The 22195-nt window shown below is 44.2% G+C and overlaps 1 protein-coding gene across 1 annotated transcript in view; it reads left to right on the top strand.

Annotated features, from left to right (window-relative positions):
* LOC149865103 (sodium channel protein type 5 subunit alpha-like) overlaps positions 1 to 22195 on the top strand; it is a 119496-nt gene that overhangs the window by 32114 nt on the left and 65187 nt on the right. Inside the window, 5 exon segments of the mRNA XM_090049818.1 lie at positions 4346 to 4484; positions 7156 to 7350; positions 11641 to 11769; positions 19284 to 19386; positions 20264 to 20502. Coding sequence (XP_089905944.1) covers positions 4346 to 4484; positions 7156 to 7350; positions 11641 to 11769; positions 19284 to 19386; positions 20264 to 20502 — 805 coding nt within the window.

The following is a 22195-nucleotide window of genomic DNA, read 5'->3' as shown; positions in this document are numbered from 1 at the left end:
CCAGGCTAACATTCTAAGGGATAACCAGCATGGGTTTGTTGTGGGTAGGTCTTGCTTGACCAATCTCATTTCCTTCTATGACCAAGTGACCTATCACCTGGGCAAGTGAGAAGAGATTGATGTCATATATCTTGACTTTAGGAAAGCCTTCGATCTGGTATCCCATGATCACCTCTTGGCGAAACTGGCCAATTGTGGCCTTGGGTCCACCACGATCCACTGGCTGGGAACTGGCTCCGTGGTCAGACCCAGAGGGTAGTAATTGATGGAAGTTGATTATCATGGTGCCCTGTGACCAGTGGGGTCCCCCAAGACTCTGTCCTTGGACTCATATTGTTCAACATCTTCATTAATGATGTGGACATTGGAGTCAGAAGTGGACTGGCCAAGTTCGCTGATGACACCAAACTTTGGGGGCAAAGCATCCACACCTGAAGACAGGTGGGTGATCCAGGTTGACTTGGACAGGCTCAGCAAATGGGTGGATGAGAACTCGATGGTGTTTAACACTGAAAAATGCAAGATTCTCCACCTTGGAAAGAAAAACCTGCAGCATCCTTATAGGCTCAGCAGTGCTACACTGGCTAGCACTACGAAAGGAAGAGACTTGGGGGTCATGATTGACCACAAGATGAACATGAGCCTGCAATGCAATGCTGCGACTAGTAAAGCGACCAAAATGCTGGCTTGCATCCATAGATGCTTCTCAAGCAAATCCCGGGACGTCATTCTCCGCTTGTACTCGGCCTCGGTGAGGCCGCAGCTGGGGTACTGTGTCCAGTTTTGGGCTGTACAATTCAAAAAGGATGTGGAGAAGCTTGAGAGAGTGCAGAGAAGAGCCACACACGATCAGAGGTCAGGAAAACAGACCTTACGACGATAGGCTGAGAGCCATGGGGCTCTTTAGCCTGGAAAAGCCAGGCTCAGGGGTGATCTGATGGCCACCTATAAGTTTATCAGGGTTAACCACTAGTATCTGAGGGAACATTTGTTCACCAGAGCACCCCAAGGGATAACTAGGTTAAATGGTTATAAACTCCTGCAAGACCGTTTCAGGCTGGACATAAAGAAGAATTTCATTACTGTCCGACCCCCAAGGTTTGGAATAGCCTGCCATCGGAGGTGGTTGAAGAACCTACACTGAACACCTTCAAGAGCAAATTGGATGCTTATCTTGCTGGGATCCTATGACGCTAGCTCACTTCCTGCCCTTCGGGTGGGGGGCTGGACTCAATGATCTTCTGAGGTCCCTTCCAGCCCTAATGTCTAGGAAATCTATGAAATTACATTTATATCAAGACATGGCAGGAGAGAAAAGAGAGTGCTCATCAGGGCAAATTGGCACAGTCGAGGGACCTTAGGAGATCATGGCCTTCCTTGAGGATCCTATCCTGTGACAGTCATCCCCCAGCCTGTAAGTGTGTTGGTGGTTGTTTTTGCCCAAGTGCAGCACTTTTCACTTGTCTTTGTTGAGCTGCATCCTGTTTCATTCAGCCCATTTTTCCAACCTGTCCAGATCCACCTGGGTCCATTCCCTACCCTCTGATGTGTTAACTTTGGCCCATAATTTGGTATCATCTGTGAACTTGGACAGGATGCTCCCCATGCCCTCATCCAAGTCACTGATGAAGACACTGAATAGCACCAATCCAAGGACCGAGCCTTGCGGGACTCCACTGCCCACATCTTTCCAGGTTGATATTGCCCCATCCACCACTACACTCTGGGTGTGACCTCTAAGCCAGTTTGCCACCCATGTGACTGTGTCATCATTTACATCATAGCCTGTCAAGTTATTTACGAGAACAGAATGCGATACCATATCAAAGGCCTTTTTAAAGTCTAGGTAGATGTCATGTCCCTCGACCCCTACGTCTAAACATTTTGTAACCTGGTCATGAAAAGAAACAAGATTAGTCAGGCAGGATCTACCTGCAATGAACCCATGCTGATTTCCTTTCAGCATTATTTCTCCTGCAGGGCTCCCACAAATGTGATCCTTAATGATTTTTTCTAGTTTTCCCAAAGATAGAGGTGAGACTAACTGGCCTATAGTTTCCCGGTTACTCCCTCCTCCCAATCTTGAAAATAGGGACCACATTGACCCTTTTCCAGTCCTCTGGGACCTGACCGGAGCACCATGAGTGCTCAAACAGCCGTGCCAGCAGCTCCACTGTGACACCGGCCAATTCCTTCAGCACCCTTGGATAAAGTTCATCCAGGCCCGCTGATTTGAACACATTCAGCCCCTCCGAGTGCCCCTTCACTAAGTCTGTGCTAACAGTTGGTGTCCTGGTGTCCCTCCTGTGTCTGTCTGTGATCAAATTGGGAGATTTGTCTTGGTCTGTCTAGGAATACAGATATGAAGAGCTCAGCTTTGTGCCCCCTCTCTGTCACCATGCCCTAGTTTGTCCTGTAGGGTTCCTATGCTACCCTGCACCTTCCTTTTGCTCCTTATACCTGAAGAAGGACTTTTTGTTTTCCTTAATTTTTGTCACCAGCCTGAGTTCTAATCCTGCTTTGGCCTTCCTAACTGATTCCCTGCAAGTGCTAGCCAGGGAGGTATACTCCTCCTTGGTAGCTACCCCGTTTCCACAGCCTGTATACCTCGTTCTTTGCCCTTAGGCTTTCCTGGACTTCCCTGTTCAGCCAAGAGGGCTTCTTGGCGCCTCTGCCCCCTTTTATGTGCAGTGGGATTGTCTCCTGCACCCATAGGATTGCTCCTTTGAGGAACAACTGCCCTTCCTGGACCCCCATTTCACCAATGCTCTTGAGCTTTAATGCTTCACTAACTAATCTCCTGAGCATGCTGAAGTTAGCCTTTCTGAAGTCTAGCACTTCAGCCCTGCTTGTTAGTTTACCCACCCTTCGCCAGATAGTGAACTCAGTCAATCGATGGTCATTGTCCCCTAGGTTACCTTGTACCTGCAGATTCCTTACCAGGTCATCCCCTGTAGCTAACACCAAGTCCAGCAAGGCGTTTCCCCTAGCAGGATTGTATACCTCTTGCATTAGGTGGAGGTCCTATATGCAGGTTAAGAACCTTTGTGAGTGGTTAGATTTGGCTGACTCTTACTCGCAGCAGATGTCAGGGTAGTTTAGGTCATCCACGACAACCATATCTCTCGACTGTACAGCCTCTGAGAGCTGTCTGGAGAATTCCAGGTCTAGTTCATCCTCCTGGTGTGGCTGTCTATAGTAGACCCCCGCTACCAAGTCCCTTTCCCACCCAACCCCCTTGAATCGTGACCAACAGTACCTCAGTTTGGCCCTCATCTGATCCCATCTTGATTACAGAGGATGTATATTGTTCCTTAACATAGAGAGCAACACCCACCCCACTGCTTTTCCCCACTCTATCCCATCTGTACAACCTGTAACCCACAATGCCTAGTGCCCAATTGTGAGTAGGGTCCCACCAGGTTTTAGGTAGTCCAACCAGGTAATAGGCAGTCTGGTTAGTGTCAGGACCAGACCATTTAAGATGGGTGAATTTATTACCTTTACTGAATCCATTAATTAAGATACTTTAATAAACTCTTACAGAAAAAGGACAAAGACACATGAATGCTACTAGGAGCACATTTTCACAGAATAGCCACTCCCTCTGAGCTCACTATCCTTGTGCTCAGAGGGAATTTACAAAAGAAGTTGGGAACAGAAATTTATAACTATGCTGGACAGAAAAAAAAAATTCTTAATATAGACAGTGCCTTTATGGCTCATTGCAACCTTAAATACTTCCAGTCACTCGCCTGCGCTTCACAGGTAATAATTACCCCAATCTTGAATTACCTCACTCTGTCACTAACTAGATTGCCTATTCTGCTGCACTGCTGTCTAATAATGACTTCTGTTCACCTCTCCGTTTCTTTCCAGAAGCATCCATATATTGTTACGCCAGTCCACCTCAAAAAGAGAATGAAAAGATTTAATCATTTATTAAGATTTTTTACGTGTAGAAAAAGTCAATGTATTGCAGAGACCTCACACAGAAAAAGATACATTGCTTATTATTTGTGTTACTGTAGTGACCAAAGGTTCCATTCAAGAATGGAGCCCCGTTGTGGGTAGATGTGGTAGAGACATAAATAGGATTCATGTAACATCAAATGATCTATCCTGGATTCATAAATACATATTTTTATCATGGACAATAAAATCTTTGGAGGGAAAAAAGGCAGGATGGTGATTTATATGTTTCTTTTGCCTTCATACTGTTTGACTTATGTCTTAAACACTTGTTATGAATAGTAGTCTTTTTTAGTATCTAATTGCATGTTGTGCAAAGTAAGCAATTTGGCAGGTAGCCACCGAAAATACCTAATGTTTCTTCTGTTACTAGATGTCCAGGGAACTATACCTGCAAGCCTCATAAGCCCAATCCTGATTTTGGTTACACAAGCTTTGATAATTTTGGCTGGGCCTTTCTCTCCATGTTTCGTTTGATGACACAGGATTCTTGGGAGCGTCTCTATCGTCAAGTAAGTACTTCAGTTTTTAAAAGGATAAATTAAGAAGCCAGTTATGAAGTACAGAGACTTATCTAATATGGAAAATATTGCAATATTGTTTTATTAACACATGTAGTTACATTTATTTTTAAAAAATTAAATGCTAGGAAAGACCAGAAATGAAATGGCAAACACTACAGGGCACTACTGAATACCCTCTTCAGACTCTCCTTTACGTGGACAGCACTGCTTAGAATGCCAGAATCATCCCAGGACAGTCCCAAGTCTTGAACCAAGACCTGGAGATGCCCTCTGGCTCATCCTGACACTCAGCTGAGCACTGGGGTGGAACAAAGGGTTAAAGATGCTATACAGGGATCCAAGACACAGAGCCCCCTGCCTAATCCCTGGAGCTAGTCCCAGGTCCTGGACTTGACAGCCCCTGCTCAGTCCCCAGAGGTAGCCCCAGCTACAAGGTCTGATGGACTCCCTCAGCGTTGGCCTATTTCTGGCTTTACCATGCAGGGTAAGGTAGAAAATGTATAGACATTAGGGGTATGCGAAATGGGGAGTATTCGATTTGGATTTGGATTCAGCCTAATTCGGGGGACAGTGATTGAATTCATTGATTCAGATCACTGTCCCAATTTGATTCATCTGAATCTGAATATTTGATTCTGATTTGGAGAATCAGAAATTTGGCCATACACACAGCTTTAAATGTTTTTTCAACATACCTCAGGGTACCAGGCGTGGCTCATGAATGCTGAGATGGTGGGGCAGATGGAGTGACCCATGGGAGTGCAAGGGAGTCCCCCACACACTCTGCAGTCGGCCATGGTGGGGGACCCCAAGTGCCCCTCCAGACCCAGGAGGCTTTAGTCGCCGAGCCGGGGGGTGCGGGGGAAGACTCCTGCGCGGCATACCCGAAAGCGGACCGGAAATACTTCTGGTCCACTTCTGGGTTTGCTGCTGAGCATGCAGGGGACCTCCCCAGGCTCCCATGAGATGCTTCATCTGCCCCACCATTTCAGTGTTCATGAGCTGCACCTGCTACCTCGAGGTACATAGAAAAAACATATAAAGCTGTGTCTATGGCCAAATCATCGAATCTTTCTGAATCTCCCTGAATTGACTAGGAGGCTTCTGATTTGATGTGGAGAGATTAATGGGTCTCCTGATTCAGTCTGGATCTGGAGATTTGGCTGCTGAATCCGGCTGAATCTCCTCCAGATTGAATCAGTGACCGAAGCTTCACACAGCCCTAGTGGACATACAGGGAACTCATTCACTCCCTGCTCCCAAGCATTTAAATGTCTTGCCCTACAACCCTGTAGGCAGGGCTGCACAGCAAGGCATTGTGCCAGTGCAGTACGAACCACTCCATTGAGATCAGGCAGAAGGCAGCTCCAGCATGTGATATATGGCTGGCTGTCCTATTGCCAATCCTCAGGACTAGGCTGGAACAACCCCATGGCATTGTTCAGGACTGGGGCTGCCCCCTGCCAAATCTTGGGGATAAGCCATGGAGCAGTTGTGTGAGACCCTGGGACTGCTCAGTGTCCAATCCTGACCATCAGGTAATTGTGGGGATTGGGCAGGAAGCAACCCTGGGCTCTCCCAGCAGCTGGCCATCATGCAATTCTAAGGAATTTTATGTCCAAGCCCCGGAAGTGCATGCCTTACCATGAATGTGTGGCACATGGCAGGTTCATATCCAGACCACAAAGAAATCCCTCAATGCAGGTGTGTAATTGGGCAGTCTTGAGACTGCTGTATGACCCCCCATACCCCTCCCATGTCCTGAACCCCCAGTAATACCAGAATATAGCATCATTCACCCTTTACCCCACCCCAGTGCTGACTGTTGGCACTCCAGGTCTGAAGGTACATGCCACATGTTCAGTTTTAGGCGCTACATACCATTTGCCATTTTATGTTGCTATAAATTCACTGAGAGGCTTGTTGCAATTTATGTCATGGTTAACCCTTCAATTGTGCCATAAATACAGTGTCTGCCAGAGCTCCAGTTGCACTATTTGATGTATCTCTCCTTTTTGATCTCTAGGTCGGGTTTTTTCCTTTTTTGTTTTTAAATCTTGTCTCTTGAAGATACTCTGATCTGTTTCTTTTGAATCTATCATGTGTGCTTATTTCTTACATTCTTTTTCTCAAAAAAGTTAGTCTTTTCTTCTATAGCTATATTGTCTTTAAGATACTCTAGTTTTCTTTCACATTAGCATTTTTAATCTCATGGCATCTTTTTGCTCCTGTATGGATAGAGTTGTCTACCCAACATAAACTCCAATGCTTATTTGGCTGGGCTTGGGTAGGAAATAACTATTTAAATATGTTTAGTTGAAAAATATTTTCTCCTTTCTTTTCAGTTGCTCCTGACAGTGTTATGAATGGTAGACACTATGTTGCAGGGGGGGAAATATTATATGGGCACAAAATAATACTTACGGTAAAAAAAACCATAGAGAATTTAGACTACATTCAAAAGGGGCCTGCTAGAATATCTGATCTTAGCTCCTGTATAATAGCCCAGACCAGGAGATAAGTTGCTGAAATTCTGCTTTAAGAATACTATATGTTGACTACTTCTATAATATGGGAAGAAATTTAACAAGGTTTGTTTTCAAATGTGATTATATGTTTTACACTTTTTCAATAACTTTCACAATTTAATTTTACTTAGGTTATCCGAACTTCTGGAAAGACAAGCATGATCTTTTTTGTGGTGGTCATCTTTCTATGTTCATTTTATCTCTTCAACTTGATCTTGGCTGTTGTAACTATGGCATATGAAGAGCAAAACCAAGCCACACAAGCTGAAATACAAGCAAAGGAGAAATTGTTTCAGGAAGCTGAGGAACTACTAAAGAAAGAACAGGTTACTAAATTTTTATATACAATAGATATAACACATTTCATACAGAATTTCCCTTTTCTCGTATTTATGAAATGAGGAAATGAGGTCTTTGATTAAAACAAGCACTTATCACATTTTATTTAAAGTGTTCAGTGTCCTTTCATAGACACAGGTATCAATTTCTTATACTTCAATAACATAAACATTATTGTGACGGGGGCATGCAACATCAAGTCAAACTACAATTAATTTTAAATTAAAGTGACTCTTTCAGGGCTGATAGATCTCACATATTACCAGTCAAACAGCAGTGGCTTACAGACATGTTTATGTCTTTACATTGATATGCATACACACTCATTCTCTCAGATGCAAACATTACATGCCTAGCATGGCTGAAAGAGACATTGTCTCTCAGTGCATGATCTGCCATGACGTTATTCCTTAAATGAGGAAGGATAGACAGCTGAGGCCATAAACATTCTGGGTTCCTTGTCCTTCAGCCAACAATTCTGTTCCTTCTTCAGAAATAGTAAAGTCAGCCTTTATCTTGGGGTGTTCTGCAAAGAGATCTATGATGCATGCTGTGACCCTAGCCTTGGCTTGGCCCTTAATGTTGGATTTAAGATTATTCTTTGTGACAAAACAGCTGATTTAAAGTAGAGCATCCCTCCCTATACTGTCCAGTGCCAGAAGCTCTGTTGCAAAAGCTTCTCTGGTACTAAGGTATTTGCAATGCTGTCTTCACTTGAGACTATTTTGGTGCCATTGGAATTGACACCTCTCACTGCTACAAAAAAGGTGTTTCCAGTACTTCTTTTAGATCTTTTCTAGGGAAAAGGAGAAGTTAAAAAGGAAAATTTTCAGCCCCGAGAGGGCTTTAAGAGGAAAAAGTAAAAGAGACACTATTCACTTTACCACCATTGTAATGTGTCATCTTTGGAAAATCCTATTGGTGTTGTTGCCTCCTTTGGCCCATACTCCTTTTCAGCTTATTCCTGTTTAACAAAAATACTTCACTAGTATGTAAAACACCAGCACTTCTGCCATCCCTTTTCTTGTCTGGTAATCTCCTCTGAGGCTCCTAACTGTGCCTTTGCAGAAACAGTGATCTGGTATAAATCTGAAATATCCTTGAGGAAAAGAAGAATCTCGTCAGAGTCATCTATAAAAGGTCATTTGATCTGTTCAGTAGATACAGGTTGACTTCCACTGTCAAAAATAAAGTTCACATGGAAGGAGCTTATGCATTATAGGGGTGTGCAAAGCAGGCTGTGTTCAGTTCAGATTCAGTTTAGGCCCAAATCAGGGACAGTGTTTTGATTTGTTGATTTGGATCACTGTCCCAATTCAATTCGGCTGAATCCAAATCTGAAGAGTCAATGCTGATTTGGAGAATCAGCTATTTGACCGTAGACACAGCTTTAAATGTTTTTCCTACACACCTGGAGGTACCAGGCGTGGCTTGTGAACTCTACAATGGTGGGGCAGATGGAGAGTCCCACAGGAGTGCGCCCCCCCTCCCGTGTGCTTGGCGGTGAACTTGGAAGTGGACTGGAAGTACTTCTGGTCCACTTTTGGGTCTGCTGCTGAGTTCACTGGGGGCCCCCCGCACCTATCCCCAGCTCGGCAGTTGGCTGTGGGGGCGGGGGCCCCTGCGGATCCAGGAGGCACCAATCGCTGAGTGGGGGAGAGGGGCAGAGGGCGCATGCTCCCTGGTGGACACGGAAATGGACCAGAAGTGCTTCTGGTCCACTTCTGGGTCTGCTGCTTAGCACGCTGGGGACCCACCCCTGTGCTCCTGTGGGATGCTCCATCTGCCCCACCATCTCAGCATTCATGAGCCTCCTGGCACCTTGAGGTACGTAGAAAAAACATTCAAAGCTGTGTCTATATCTGAATCGCCAAATCTTTCTGAATCTCTCCAAACTGATTTGGAGGGTTCCAATTCAATTTGGAGAGATTAAACGGTCTCCTGATTCAATTCATATTTGGAGATTTGGCCACCAAATCAGGCCAAATCTCCACCAAATCGATTCAGTGACCAAAGCTTTGCACAGCCCTTATGCATTTCTCCATGTAGCTCTTGATATTGCTTTATCTCCAGGGATTAAATATTTCTTTGCTCAAAGTGGATATAATGAACATAACACCAACTTCAGCACTAGTGAAGCATCTTCACTTATGCCATTCATGGCACCAGAGGCACTTCATTCACCACTGACAGCTGTCCTGATACCAACCTTGACTTACCACACTCTCTCTGTTCCATTGGTTCCCACATATGCAGCTACAGAAGAATTGGTGCTGCTGCATTTATAAGAGGGACAGAATTAATCAGATGTGTGGGAAGAGGCTCCCTCAAATCAGGGTTGCCAATCCAAGGCTAATTTTTTGATTGATAATCTGCAAATTTTTTTACTGACAACTAAATCTTTTATTAACAAATTTTTTCAGACTTACATTTTACATAATGTAAATATAACCCTTTTGCCAGGCCCTGGACAAGGGGTTAAAATTTAAGGGTTTAACTCCAACCATAGTAAAAAAAAAAAAATTGGTTGTCAGTAAAAAGTTCACAGATTCTCAGTTAAAAAAAGTTGTAGGGGAGTTGGAAACCCTGTTTGACTGCAGCAATGATGCTCTTTAACATATTTATTAATGATTTAGATGTCAGGATAAAGAGTTCCCCGAGCAAATTTGCAGATGACATGAAAGTGGGAAGGACTGCACACACATTGGAGGATAAGGTAGATTTCAGAATGATCTTGACAGATTGGAAAGCTGAGCAAGATGCAACAGGATAAAGTTCAGTGCAGACAAGTTTAAAGTGCTGTGCTTAGGAAAGAATACTGAAAACCACAAATACAGAATCGGGGAGCACTGTTTGGGTGGCAGCATTGCTGAGAGAGATTTGAGGCTTTTGGTGGATCACAGGTTCCAACATTAGTCAAACAGCGTAGTGCAGAATAAAAAATAAAATCCATTGCAGTTTTGTACTGCATTAGCAAGAGCATTTGGTGAAGACACGAAAGGTGATAGTACCAATCTATTTGGTGCTGGTTAGGTGTTCTGTGCAGTTTTGTGCTCCTTGTTTAAGAAGTACATGGAGAAACTAGAGAGGGTCTAGAGACAGGTGACAAAATGATTAAATGGTTGGAAGGCAAGCCATACAAGGAAGGGTTGCGAGAACTAGACATGTTTAGCTTGGAGAGAAGATGACAAGTGGAGATGTAATAACAGTCTTACATTATCTGAAAAGCTATCATAAACAAGAGAGAAAACAACTGTTCTCCCTTGCTGCAAAGGGTAGGATATAAAACAATGGCTTCAAATTATAGCAAAGTAGACTTAGATCAAATATCAGGGGGGGAAAAAACCCTTCCTTACAGTTTGAACAGTGAGGCAGTGGAATAGACTGCCCAGGGAAGTTGTAGAATCTCCTTCATTGGAAGTTTAAGAGCTTGGATAAGCACTGGACAGGGATGTTTTAGGAGTTACATTCTTGCATTCTCATGGAGGGCCAGATGATCCTTAAAGGCCCTTCCACCCTATGATTAGCTCACATCACACTGTCTGTAGGTCATTGAGCTCATTCAGGCAGAACCAGAATTGCCTCAGTGGCTTGCCTCAGAAATATTTTATTGTTGAATTTTGTAGAGTGAATTACATAGCTGTTCATTCACACAATATACTCTTGGACTTAGCTCTGAGACTAGATTTGGGAATGTAGTTGTGTAGTCTCTGTTTAAATAAAAAAAAAAAACCCTCCCAGTCCTTCTGCCACATAGGCTGACATTCTTTATGAACTATGAAGAATGGGAATGCCTAGAGGTCTCACCTCATAGTGCAAGTTACTTAATTTAATCGTCCCTTCTGTGAGGATGGTGCTGCTGCATACTCACATCCCTGTCTTGTCCTCTTCCTCAGAGTTCTCAGCATAGTTATGGAGTCCATGGTTCATGAAAGGGAACAAAGTCATCTGGGGATCACACAACATTTATAGCTTGAGCACAGAGCAGTGCCATGAGAAGCAGTGCTTGTGTATCTGTTCAATAGTCATGGCCTATTGCAAAGGGCATGGAAATGTGATGCATTTCTCAAGCTCTATGGCTAAAGTAGGTAGGCAAAAGTAGCTACACTGTATTACCATGTATCAGTATATTTTGTGGTCTGTCTCTTTGAACAGTTTAATATCTACACACTGAAAACTGTTAACTAAGAGTAATTCTATAACATTCTTATTTTAATCTACTTACTGGAACTGATGTCCTATGCATACACACAGAATTGTTGCTATGTTTTTCTCAGATGAAGATTGCTAGAGAAACAGCCACAACTAATTCCTTTAAAATGAAAGGAAGGACTACAGAGCCTGAAGGCTTTGGAGAAGATGAAAAGATTTTTCTCTCACAGCCTGTCCACTGCCAAAAAAAGCTTGTAAGTTTTTAAGGAATATAATTTGTATTCATTAAACCTGATATTGTTACATTTCTTGACAACCGGAGAAGCAATGAATTTCTCAATGATCTCAAAATCACCATATTTAATTAAATACAAAATGAGGTGTTTTTTCTCCCAATCAGCATGGGCAGAAAAGCTCCTTGTCTTATATTTGCATACAAGGGAACCTCTTTAAATACATTGTCTATCCTTAACCTGCTGCAAAAAGCAGCATGTGCTCAGTAATGGAAATAAACTATGAAGTTGTTTAAATGCAGCCAGCACTAAGCATAACTATAAAATGCATGAGTATAACTGTAAAACACATAGCCCCTGTTGGCCAAATATGCTGATGGGAGTGTGTGTGCACATATGCGCACATGTGTATATGTGTCCATCCCTTAAACATCACTTGTCCCCCCAGGAGGAAATGAGCAGTGGATCCACAGGTACTGCAATACCAGGCCAATGCTAAGAGAGGTCAAAACAAGCTCTGACGCCCTCTTCTGGTGCCAAAAATGTGCATGGGAATATTTATTTTACTTTATTTTTTTCTTTTTTACAAATTTTATAAAAACAGACTTATCACTCTACACTTACAAAGCTACACATATTGAGCATCCTTGTTTTACTAAGACTTCATAGCACAGAAACAATTACATATCAAAAACATATGACTACTGTCTTGGCGCGGGGTCCTGCAGGATGGCCGTGATCTCCCCAAGGCCTCCTTCCCATGCCAAGTTGACCCAATGGGCACCCTCAACTCTCACCCACCACATCTTTGTTGGTAAATATGTATTAGGGAGACTGCCTTTACATCATCTGGCACCATATTTCACACAGATGAACAAGTCCAGCAGCCTGCATTCCCCCATCTCTCTTACTTTATACAATTCAGCTCTAGCCAACCTTTCTCTTTTTGCATTCCGGAAGAGCACACAAATTTCCTTCTGTACTTTTGCAACCTGCCACCATGCTGGTGCGAATACGATCTCCATATATCAAGTAATCAGCATAGCCTTAAAGGCCTTAGTAGAGCCTTAAATGCCAATGGCAAAGGACAGTATCCTCCCAGACAATGACCAAAATATTTTCCATAGCCTTGCCATCACCTTTTCCCATGCTGTATTAACTTTTCCTTTGTCATCCATCAGGATCCCTAACATTCTGATTTCTCTCTCTTATTTGAAGGCCCAACGTCTCCAAGTCCCTCCAGTTCACTACTCCCCTCATGGTTCTTTTTGATCTACTTAGTTTAGCTCCTGTTGCTTCTCCATACTCTGGTCTATGCTTTAGTACCCTTTCCATTGAAAGGCTGTCTCAAACTACTGTATTTATATCATCCATGTATAGCATGCATTTTATCTCACCCCATCCTGGTATCATTACTTTGCTTATGATCTTGTCTTATTCTTTGTGCTAATGGTTCCATGCCGCACACAAACAGTAGTGGTGACAGGGAGAACCCTTGTCTCATCTCTGTATAGATTTTAAAGACCCTGCTTAGATGCCCATTAATTTGGACTTGACTTTCTGCTGCTTTATCCAACATATAAATTTCTCTGGGAACCTCATTTTCTTAGCACCTTGAATATGTCATTATGATTACATAATTATACTTGGTACAACTTGAGAGAGTACGGAGAAGGGCCACCCATTTGATCTAAGACATGCGTGGAAAGCTATACAAGGAAAGGCTGAGGAACCTGGGACTCTTCAGCCTGAAAAAGAGAAGGCTGAGAGGGGACTTGGTAGCAGTTTACCACTATGTCAAGGGAGTACATCAGGGGCTTGGTGAACAACTGTTTACCAGGTTGCCCTTGGGAGATCATTTCAGGCTCATCATTAGGGAAATGTTGAGCCTGGGGAAGCTTTTTGACAAGATTATCCAGGAGCACATCTGGGAAGGACCAGCAGGGGGGATGATACTCAGGTACAACCAGCATGGGTTCGTTAGGGGCAGGTCCTGTCAGACCAACCTGATTGCCTTCTACGATCAGGTCACAAAATCATTGGACACAGGTGTCGTGGTAGATGTAGTCTTTCTGGACGCCTGGAAGGCCTTTGACACTGCCTCCCACTCCATTCTCATTAAAAAGCTAGGCAACTGTGGCATTGACGCCTGCACAGTCAGATGGATCACAAATTGGCTGAGGGACCACACCCAGAGAGTGGTGGTGGACAGGTTATATTTGACCAGGAGGGAAGTGGACAGTGGGGTCCCCCAGGGCTTGAGCCCGCACTGTTTAATCTCTTTATTAGCGACTTGGACAAGGGGGTGAAAAGCATCCTGTTCAAATTTGCTGACAATACCAAGATCTGGGGCAAGGTGGGCACGCTAGAAGAGAGGAACAAGATACAGCTGGACCTGGACAAGTTACTGGGGTGGGCAAATGAGAATAGGATGGGATTCAGTACTGACAAGTGCAGGGTGCTGCACTTGGACAGTAAGAACCAGCAGCATACCTATAGGTTGGGGAACTCCCTTCTCAAAAGCACAGTGGCAGAAAGAGACCTTGGAGTCATTATCGATTCCAAAATGAACATGGACCGCCAATGTGAGGACGCGGTCAGTAAAGCCAACTGCACCTTGTCGTGCATCCACATATGCTTCACAAGCAGGGCCAAGGAGGTGATCCTCCCCCTCTATGTGACATTGGTCAGGCCACAGTTGGAGTACTGCGTCCAGTTCTGGGCGTGACACTTTAGAAGAGATGTGGCCAGCATAAAGAGGGTCCAGAGGGTCCCTTCTACTTAGGATCACTTGCATGATCCTAAGTAGAAGGGACCTAAGTAGATCATCAAGTCCAACTCCCTTTTCTGTGCAGGAGAGAATACTGGGCTCATATGACCCCAGCTAGGTAATTATCAAACCTCCTCTTAAAGACCCCCAAGGTAGGAGCCAGCACTGCTTCCCTTGGAAGTTGGTTCCAGATCCTACCTGCCCTGACTGTGAAATAGTGTCTTCTAATGTCCAGCCTGAACCTAGCAACTTATGGCCATTATTCCTTGTTACTCCGGGAGGTGCTCAAGTAAACAGGGTCTCTTCCTTACCTCGCTGGTCCCCCCTGGTAAGTTTGTAGATGGCCACCAGGTCCCCTCTCAGCCTTCTCTGGTAGAGGTTCAGGTCCCGTAGCCTCTCCTCATAGGGTCTGCCCTGCTGCCCCTGATCATGTGAGTGGCCTCCTCTGGACCCTGTCCATGCTGTCCACATCCCTCCTGAAGTGCGGCGCCCAGAACTGGATGCAGCACTCCAGCTGTGGCCTGACCAGTGCTGCACAGAGGAGGAGGATCACCTCCTTGGACCTGCTCGAGATGCATCTGTGGATGCGTGACAAGGTGCAGTTAGCCTTTCTGAGTGCATCCCCACACTGCCAGCCCATGTTCATCTTTGAGTCAATAATGACTCCAAGATCCTTTTCTGCCTCTGTGCTGGTGAGAGGGGAGTTCACCAGCCTGTAGGTGTACTGCTGGTTCTTCCTCCTCAAGTGCATCACCTTGCACTTGTCAGTGTTGAAACCCATCCAATTCTCATCCACCCACCTCTGTAACCTGTCCAGATCTGATTGAAGCTTGTCCCTCCCCTCTAGCGTGCCCACCTCTCCCCACATCTTAGTCTCATCTGCAAATTTGAATAAGGTGCTATTCACCCCCTCGTCCAAGTCACTGATGAAGATGTTGAACTGTGCAGGCCCAAGGACCGAGCCCTGAGGAACCCCACTGCCCACATCCTTCCAGGTCAAAAAAGACCCATCCACCACCGTTCTCTGGGTACAGCCCTCCAGCCAATTGGTGACCCATATGACTTTGTAGGGATCGACACCACAGTTGCCTAATTTTTTAATGAGAATGGGGTGAGCGATAGTGTTGAAGGCTTCTCTAAAGTCCAGAAAGACTACGTCCACTGCGATGCCTGCATCCAAGGATTTAGTGACCTGATCATAGAAGGCCACCAGGTTGGTCTGACAGGACCTGCCTCTGATGAACCCATGTTGGTTGCTCATAAGCATATACTCCCTTCCTGGTCCCTTGCAGATGTGCTCCTGGATAATTTTCTCAAAAAGCTGCCCCAGGACCGAGATAAGACTAACAGGCTTATAGTTTCCTGGGTCCTCCCTCCTCCCTTTTTTGAAAATGGGGACCACATTGGCCCTCTTCCAGTCCTCTGGTACCTCACCAGAGCACCACAAGTGCTTGTAAAGCTGTGCCAGGGGACGCGCAATGACCTCTGCTAATTCTCTCAGCACTCTGGGGTGGAGATTGTCAGGACCTGTTGATTTGGATGTGTCCAGTCCCACCAGGAGGTCCCTGACTAGGTCCCCTCTGACCCTGGCCGGGCTGTGCCTCCCCTGGGACCATCAGGGATCATGATGGGGGGGATGACCTGGTCTCCGCTCAGAAAAATGGAGGCAAAGAAGTTGTTAAATAAGTTAGCTTTGACGTGTGGTGCAACCACCAGACTTCCTAGCATGTCCTGCAGAGGTCCTATGTTATCCGGAACCTTATTTTACCCCCTATGTATTTAAAACAGGACTTCTTATTGTCCTTGATCTGGGTTGCTAGTCCCAGTTCCACCTTCGCCTTACCCTTCCTAACAGCCCCCCTACAAACCCGAGTAACGGGTGTATAGTCCTCCCTGGTGATGGCCCCTCCCTGCCATTGGGTGTATGCCTCCTTTTTAGCCTTGAGACATTCCTAGATGCTTTTTGTTAGCCAAGGGGGCTTTTGAGCACTCTTGCTGCCTTTGACCCTTCTTGGGATTGCCACCCTTTGAGCTTGGAGGATCATCTCCTTAAGGAACGACCACTCTTCTTGGACTACCAACTCCCCTTCCCTCTGGGACCTCAGTCTCTCCCCGACTAATCTCCTTACCTCATTGAAATCCACCCTCCTGAAGTCCAGGGTTACCGTCTTGCTGAAGGCCTTTGCCATCCTGTGCTGGATGGTGAATTCCAGCGGGTGATGATCACTGGAGGTGCTCCACAGGTCTGAGAAGTCTGATCCTGTGCACTCCAGGGCATTCCCAGGCTGGATTGAGCCCCTGCTAAGCTTTAAGCCGGGAATGCTCTGGGTTCCGCATTGGGTAAACATGCCTGGGCTTTTCCTGCGTAACAAAATGTGCCCCCCAGATGTTGCATTAAGTAGGGAAAGCCCAGGCTTTCCCAGCTTAAAGAGACCTGCCCTTGGAATCTCTCTGGTGTGTCTCCTTAATCAGGGAATCCCAGGCATTGCCTGCTTGAAGAAACATGCCGCCTGGAGATGTAGGACCATAGAATACTGTCCTATGCTGATCCATATCTCTATGTGAAGCATGGGGTGGCACAGGATCTAGTGCAGGTCCCAAGAATGGAGGCAGGGGGTGCTAGGAACTCCCTGGTTCTCACACTGCCATGCTGGGACCCACACCGACCCATGTTTTACTCAGAGGAACATCAGCAAGGAGGTATGGGGCAATGAGAGAGATGGGGAATTCCATGGCAAGGGAAACAAGCCACCCCTTGTTGTGCATTAGGCTCCTGGCCCTATGGAAGACGAGCAGCAATGTGCATTTCACTCAATAAAGCAGATGTCTTGCTACAGCTGATCCACTTCAGTTTGTTGATGTTTTTCTAAACTAAGAGGTGGAATTTTCATGGCTTGATGGAAAATGAGGGTTAGAGCTGGGAATCATCAGCATACTAATGCATTAGTTAATCCTTATCATATACAACTGAAATCTTCAGTGCTGAAGTGTCTAAATTTATACTGCAAATTCTCCAAATTTTGCAGAATTAAAGTTGCTGTAAGTTCTGGGTTTATTAAGTTTGTCATTATGTTCAAGAGTCCTTGGAGGATCTTTGATTTTAAAAAAATGGAAGGCTTTTAAAGTCTGAGTTTTCTTTTATATAGTTAGTACTTTTCATTCTTTCCATTCCTCACATACTATAACTGAATATTTTAGAAGATGCTAAGAAATGTATATATAAGCTTTTTATTACTTGATTAAATCTATGAAAGTGTGGGATAGAATTTAGTGTTCAGATTCAGGATTTTTGAATGGGTCTGGCTGAATGGGTCTCTCCTGTTTGGAACAAGACATGTTAAGATTGGGGTTCCACATTAGAGGGTTCATCCTGCTATGTATGTCCTTAGATAAAAATAAAATCTTGGGAAAGTCGCCTTCTTTTTTTGATATAGACACTCCGTCTAATTTTCCATAATTCCAATAAACAATGCCAAGTATCAGAGATGACCTCTAATTTTGTAGGTACTTTTTTTCAAAAAGAACACCAGTTTTCCACTCTTATGAAAGAAACCAGACTTTTCAGTGGCAAGATCTTGGGCTCCCTAATATGGAAAATGATCGGATTTAAGTCTTTCCATTCCCTTAATCTAGAGTTTTAAAAGTAGACTGGGCAAAACATTAGAAAATGTATTGAAGGGAAAATCTTGTATTTGGAAACGGATAAAAAGTGAAAAATCCAAAAAGCCCTTTGGAATCAGAAAAGGTACAGGAACAAAGGTCATTTTGATATTCTATTTTTAATTATCAATAATAACATTTTAGTAAAATCTTTTGCTCACTGATGATAATGAGGAACTTGGTCTTATATATCAATCAAGTTGTGCTTAGTGTTTGAAGTTCTCAGAATATTTGACAAAGCTATTTAGTATCAGAATAATAACATTTAACATTGACTTAATAATAATAAGGAAAATAATAAAAATAATAAGGAAAATGCTCAACATTGTCCGGAACTTCATATTTTTGTAAATATCTGAAGTAATGATAGGATGAGTCCTTGCTCTGATTAAGCTTCTGCCTCCCTTTCTCTCTCCCTTCCCTCCCAAGGAATGCCAGCCTTAAGTACTGTGGATAATATCTTTTATTTCCTGGACCATCATGGCAATAACATCACTTCAAAACTATGTTTAAGTATTGCATTCCTAAGTTTGCTGCCAGCACATTATTGGGTAGTCCATCAATAGCTCCCACCTCCTTGACTCTCTTTGCCTTATTTGCTTCCTTTCTAATGGTAGCCCTAAATCTTTCTGTTCTTTCCTAGTGCTGGTTCTGCGCCCCAAATGCTTAGATACTTCCCTGAACCCTGTATCTGCCTGTCTGTGCTTCTGTATGATATGGAATGAATCTTTGATTAATATTTGAATGCAGTCCACATGATAATTCAGTTCTCTACAGGTTATCCCTGTTTCTTAATTCATTTGCAGGTATCAAATTTAGGCCTAAATTAGCAAATGGCCTACATTAGCCATTTTTAATGTACATTAAGGGTATGCATGTGTAGATGTGAGCCCTTAATGTGCATTAACTCAGTCTAATGTGCATTGAAGTGTCATGTGTATACACACCCATAGAGATGCAAGTCAACTTCAGAATCCATGTTTAATAAGGCCCACTCGCCTTACACTGCATGAAATAATTTAATGTTGACAAATAATTTAATGTTGGCAGTTATCCATATTTGCTTTTTATTTTCTCTCTATTTGTATTGTTTTCTGAACCAAAGAAGAAAATATTGACATCTTATGAAGTATCACTGGACTCAGTTAATGATGAATATCAAAGACAAAGGTTAATGAGTGCAGCCAGCATCATTACTGATAACATGAGTAAGTTCTGCTTCAGCATTCTTTACTATACTCTTTGTCTAAGTTGGTTGGAAGGTTCAGAATGTCACTAATACATAATCAGAGAGAGGAAGTTAGCCTCGTTAGACTGAAGTCAGGCAGAAGGCAGGGTAGATTTGCATCTTATAAATTAAATCAGAGAGGTATAGCATAAGTTTTTGTAAGGAGGCCTCTGATGAAGTAAGTTCTCTGCTTATGAGAGCGTATGCCGTACCTCCATGACTTAATTGTCTATAAGGTTCAAATCAATGCAGCCTTCTAATTAATACACAAAATATGTCGTTTTAACAAGAACTAGGCAGGCCAAAGTTCTTTGGGTAGATGGTATATCTTTTATTAGACCAACTGAGTTGTTAGACCAAATGAGGTAGTTGGGTTACAAAGGTAGCTGGGCTACACTACCTTTTCATCCATGGACATTAAACTGTGACCTACCTTGGGTGCACTCAAAGAGTTCCAACAGGAAAAACTAAGTAGAGCTTTCATGAGCTTGATGTTGGGGATGCTGACCCTAGATCAGTAGGTACACATATGTGACTCACAAAAAATAAACAAGTAACCTTTCTTTTTCTAATTTCACATTCGAAAAAATTATCTGGCATATTCAGAAGATGCAATGCCTGCACAATGGTGGGTGACATCATTTGTGTGTGAAGGGCTTTGCTGATCTTGATCTTAAAGTAAATGACTGAAAAGCCTGAGTGAATGATTTGACTATTGAACATGTTTCCTTGGTCGTTACTGGTGAGTTGGGAAATTAAAGAAAATACTTTGAGCTGGAGGTGATTGATTTTTTTTGTCATATCATTTTGACTAATGATGACTTTATTGCCTTTTTTTTTGCCTCCTTGTCATTTAGCATTGAAAAGATCAATATGGAAATGTCCTCCATCTTGGAATCGCTTTGCCCAAAAATATTTTATTTGGCAATGTTGCCCACTATGGATACGTATTAAAGAGAGCGTGAAGCTTATAGGAATGGATCCACTTACTGACCTCTTTTTCACTTTGTGTATTGCGGTGAATACTGTAGTCTTGGCACTAGAGCACCCCACTATGAGCTACAAGTACAGACACTTGACTAATATAATCAATCATGTAAGTGAAGTATTATGATTATTATAGGTAGGGCTAAGAGCATTGTATATTATGCAGGTTGCCTGACACTCCTAGTAGTGCAGAGATGTCAAACTTGCTGGAACAGGGAGCTATAGGCTCCTATTACTTTAAGGGGAGGTCACGGTAGGCCAAGCTTGCAGTGTATGGCAGGTAGCTGGGCAAAGGCCAGCTGCTAGAATAGGGGCAGGCAATTATTTCTGGTGGAGAGCTGCTTACTGAATTTTGGCAAGCTGTTGAGGACTGCATGGGTAGCCCCGCCCCCTGATGGATGCCCCGCCCCCTGGTCACCATCTTATGACTGGAAGTCGTGCCCCGTAACCTTGACCTTTACTATGAGAAGTCCCTCCCCTTCTCCTGGAAGTATTCCTTTCAGCAAGGGTTTTCCCACCTTAGAACCAGAAAAATACCAAATTATATTCTAAAAAACAAACATCTACAGCATTCATTAATTTGATTTCAAAAAACATTTTTGTCCTGATTTACATGTGTTGATGTAGTGTTCATACAGGTAATCGTACAATAGCTTAAAATGAAGCCTTACTCTTGTATATTGTGGGGGGTGCATATAGGTTTGTGGGGAGACTGTGGGTGTGTGGGTATGTGGGGGAGGTTGGGTATGGGGTTTTTGGGGTGCTCTGTGTGGGGGAGGGTGTGTGAGTGTCGAAGCCTGTGTATGGCAATGCGAGGGGGGGTGCATGTTGGGGTATACTTATTCACCCTATGCATGCATGCGCGCGCGCACACACACACACACACACACACACACACACACACACACACACACTGCCTGCCCCTGCCTGCCCGCAACACCCACACCACTCCTGCCTACATACACCAACTGCTCCTGCTTGAGCGCACACACATACACATACACATGTACTGGCATGACCCCATGCTCCCCAGTACATCTATGTTGTGTTAGCCATGTGGTGCCATAGCAGGGCAGAGGCAGGAAGAGATTAAAATGGCTGGAGGTGGGGTGGGGTGGGGTGGGGCTGGGCTGCTCAGTCCTGCAGAGGGTCCCCCCTGGGTCCTACTGCTCCTGGTTCCTGTCAGCTTTGACAAGCAGCTGGGGCAAATAACTATTAATTTACCAATTTTTTTAGGATCCAGCCCACAGGCTGTATTTTGCCAGGCCCTGTGCTAGTAAGTAAGCAGGCCATAGACAGCAAGGTTAGGTGCTACTAATGGGAAGCAACTATCCTGATGTTAGCTGCACTTCACTAAGCAGCCAAGGGACAGACCTACAGGTAGTCCAGAAATAAAAAGGGTGCAAGCAGGCTTTAAGCTGCAGCAGAGGAAGGCAGGGTAGCCATTAACCCAGGGGTGGGCAATTAGTTTGGGTGGAGGGCCACTTACTGAGTTTTGGCAAGCTATCGAGGGCCACATGAAAGGCAGCCAAGGGCAGATAAATATTAATTTTCTAAATTTTTTAGGGGCTCCGTGGGCTGGATAAAATGACCTGGCAGGCCATATCTGGCCCGCAGGCCGCATTTTGCCCACCCCTGCATTAAGCCAAGGGAGAAACCCTTGGGAGTGGCTGGAAAGCAAGATAACAGGAAGGGGTGGTTCTTTGGGTCACATAAGCTAAGTGCCTGAAACACAAGAGCCCATCTGGCCATGCATGATGCAGGGAGAGAAGCTCCTGGGGGAGACAGTTGCAGAAGATAAA

Source organism: Crocodylus siamensis, chromosome 5 (assembly GCF_052110815.1).
Source record: "Crocodylus siamensis isolate JL-2025a chromosome 5, ASM5211081v1, whole genome shotgun sequence".
In the NCBI taxonomy this organism is placed as follows: Eukaryota; Metazoa; Chordata; order Crocodylia; family Crocodylidae; genus Crocodylus; species Crocodylus siamensis.
This window is presented reverse-complemented; position numbering and strand designations above follow the sequence as displayed.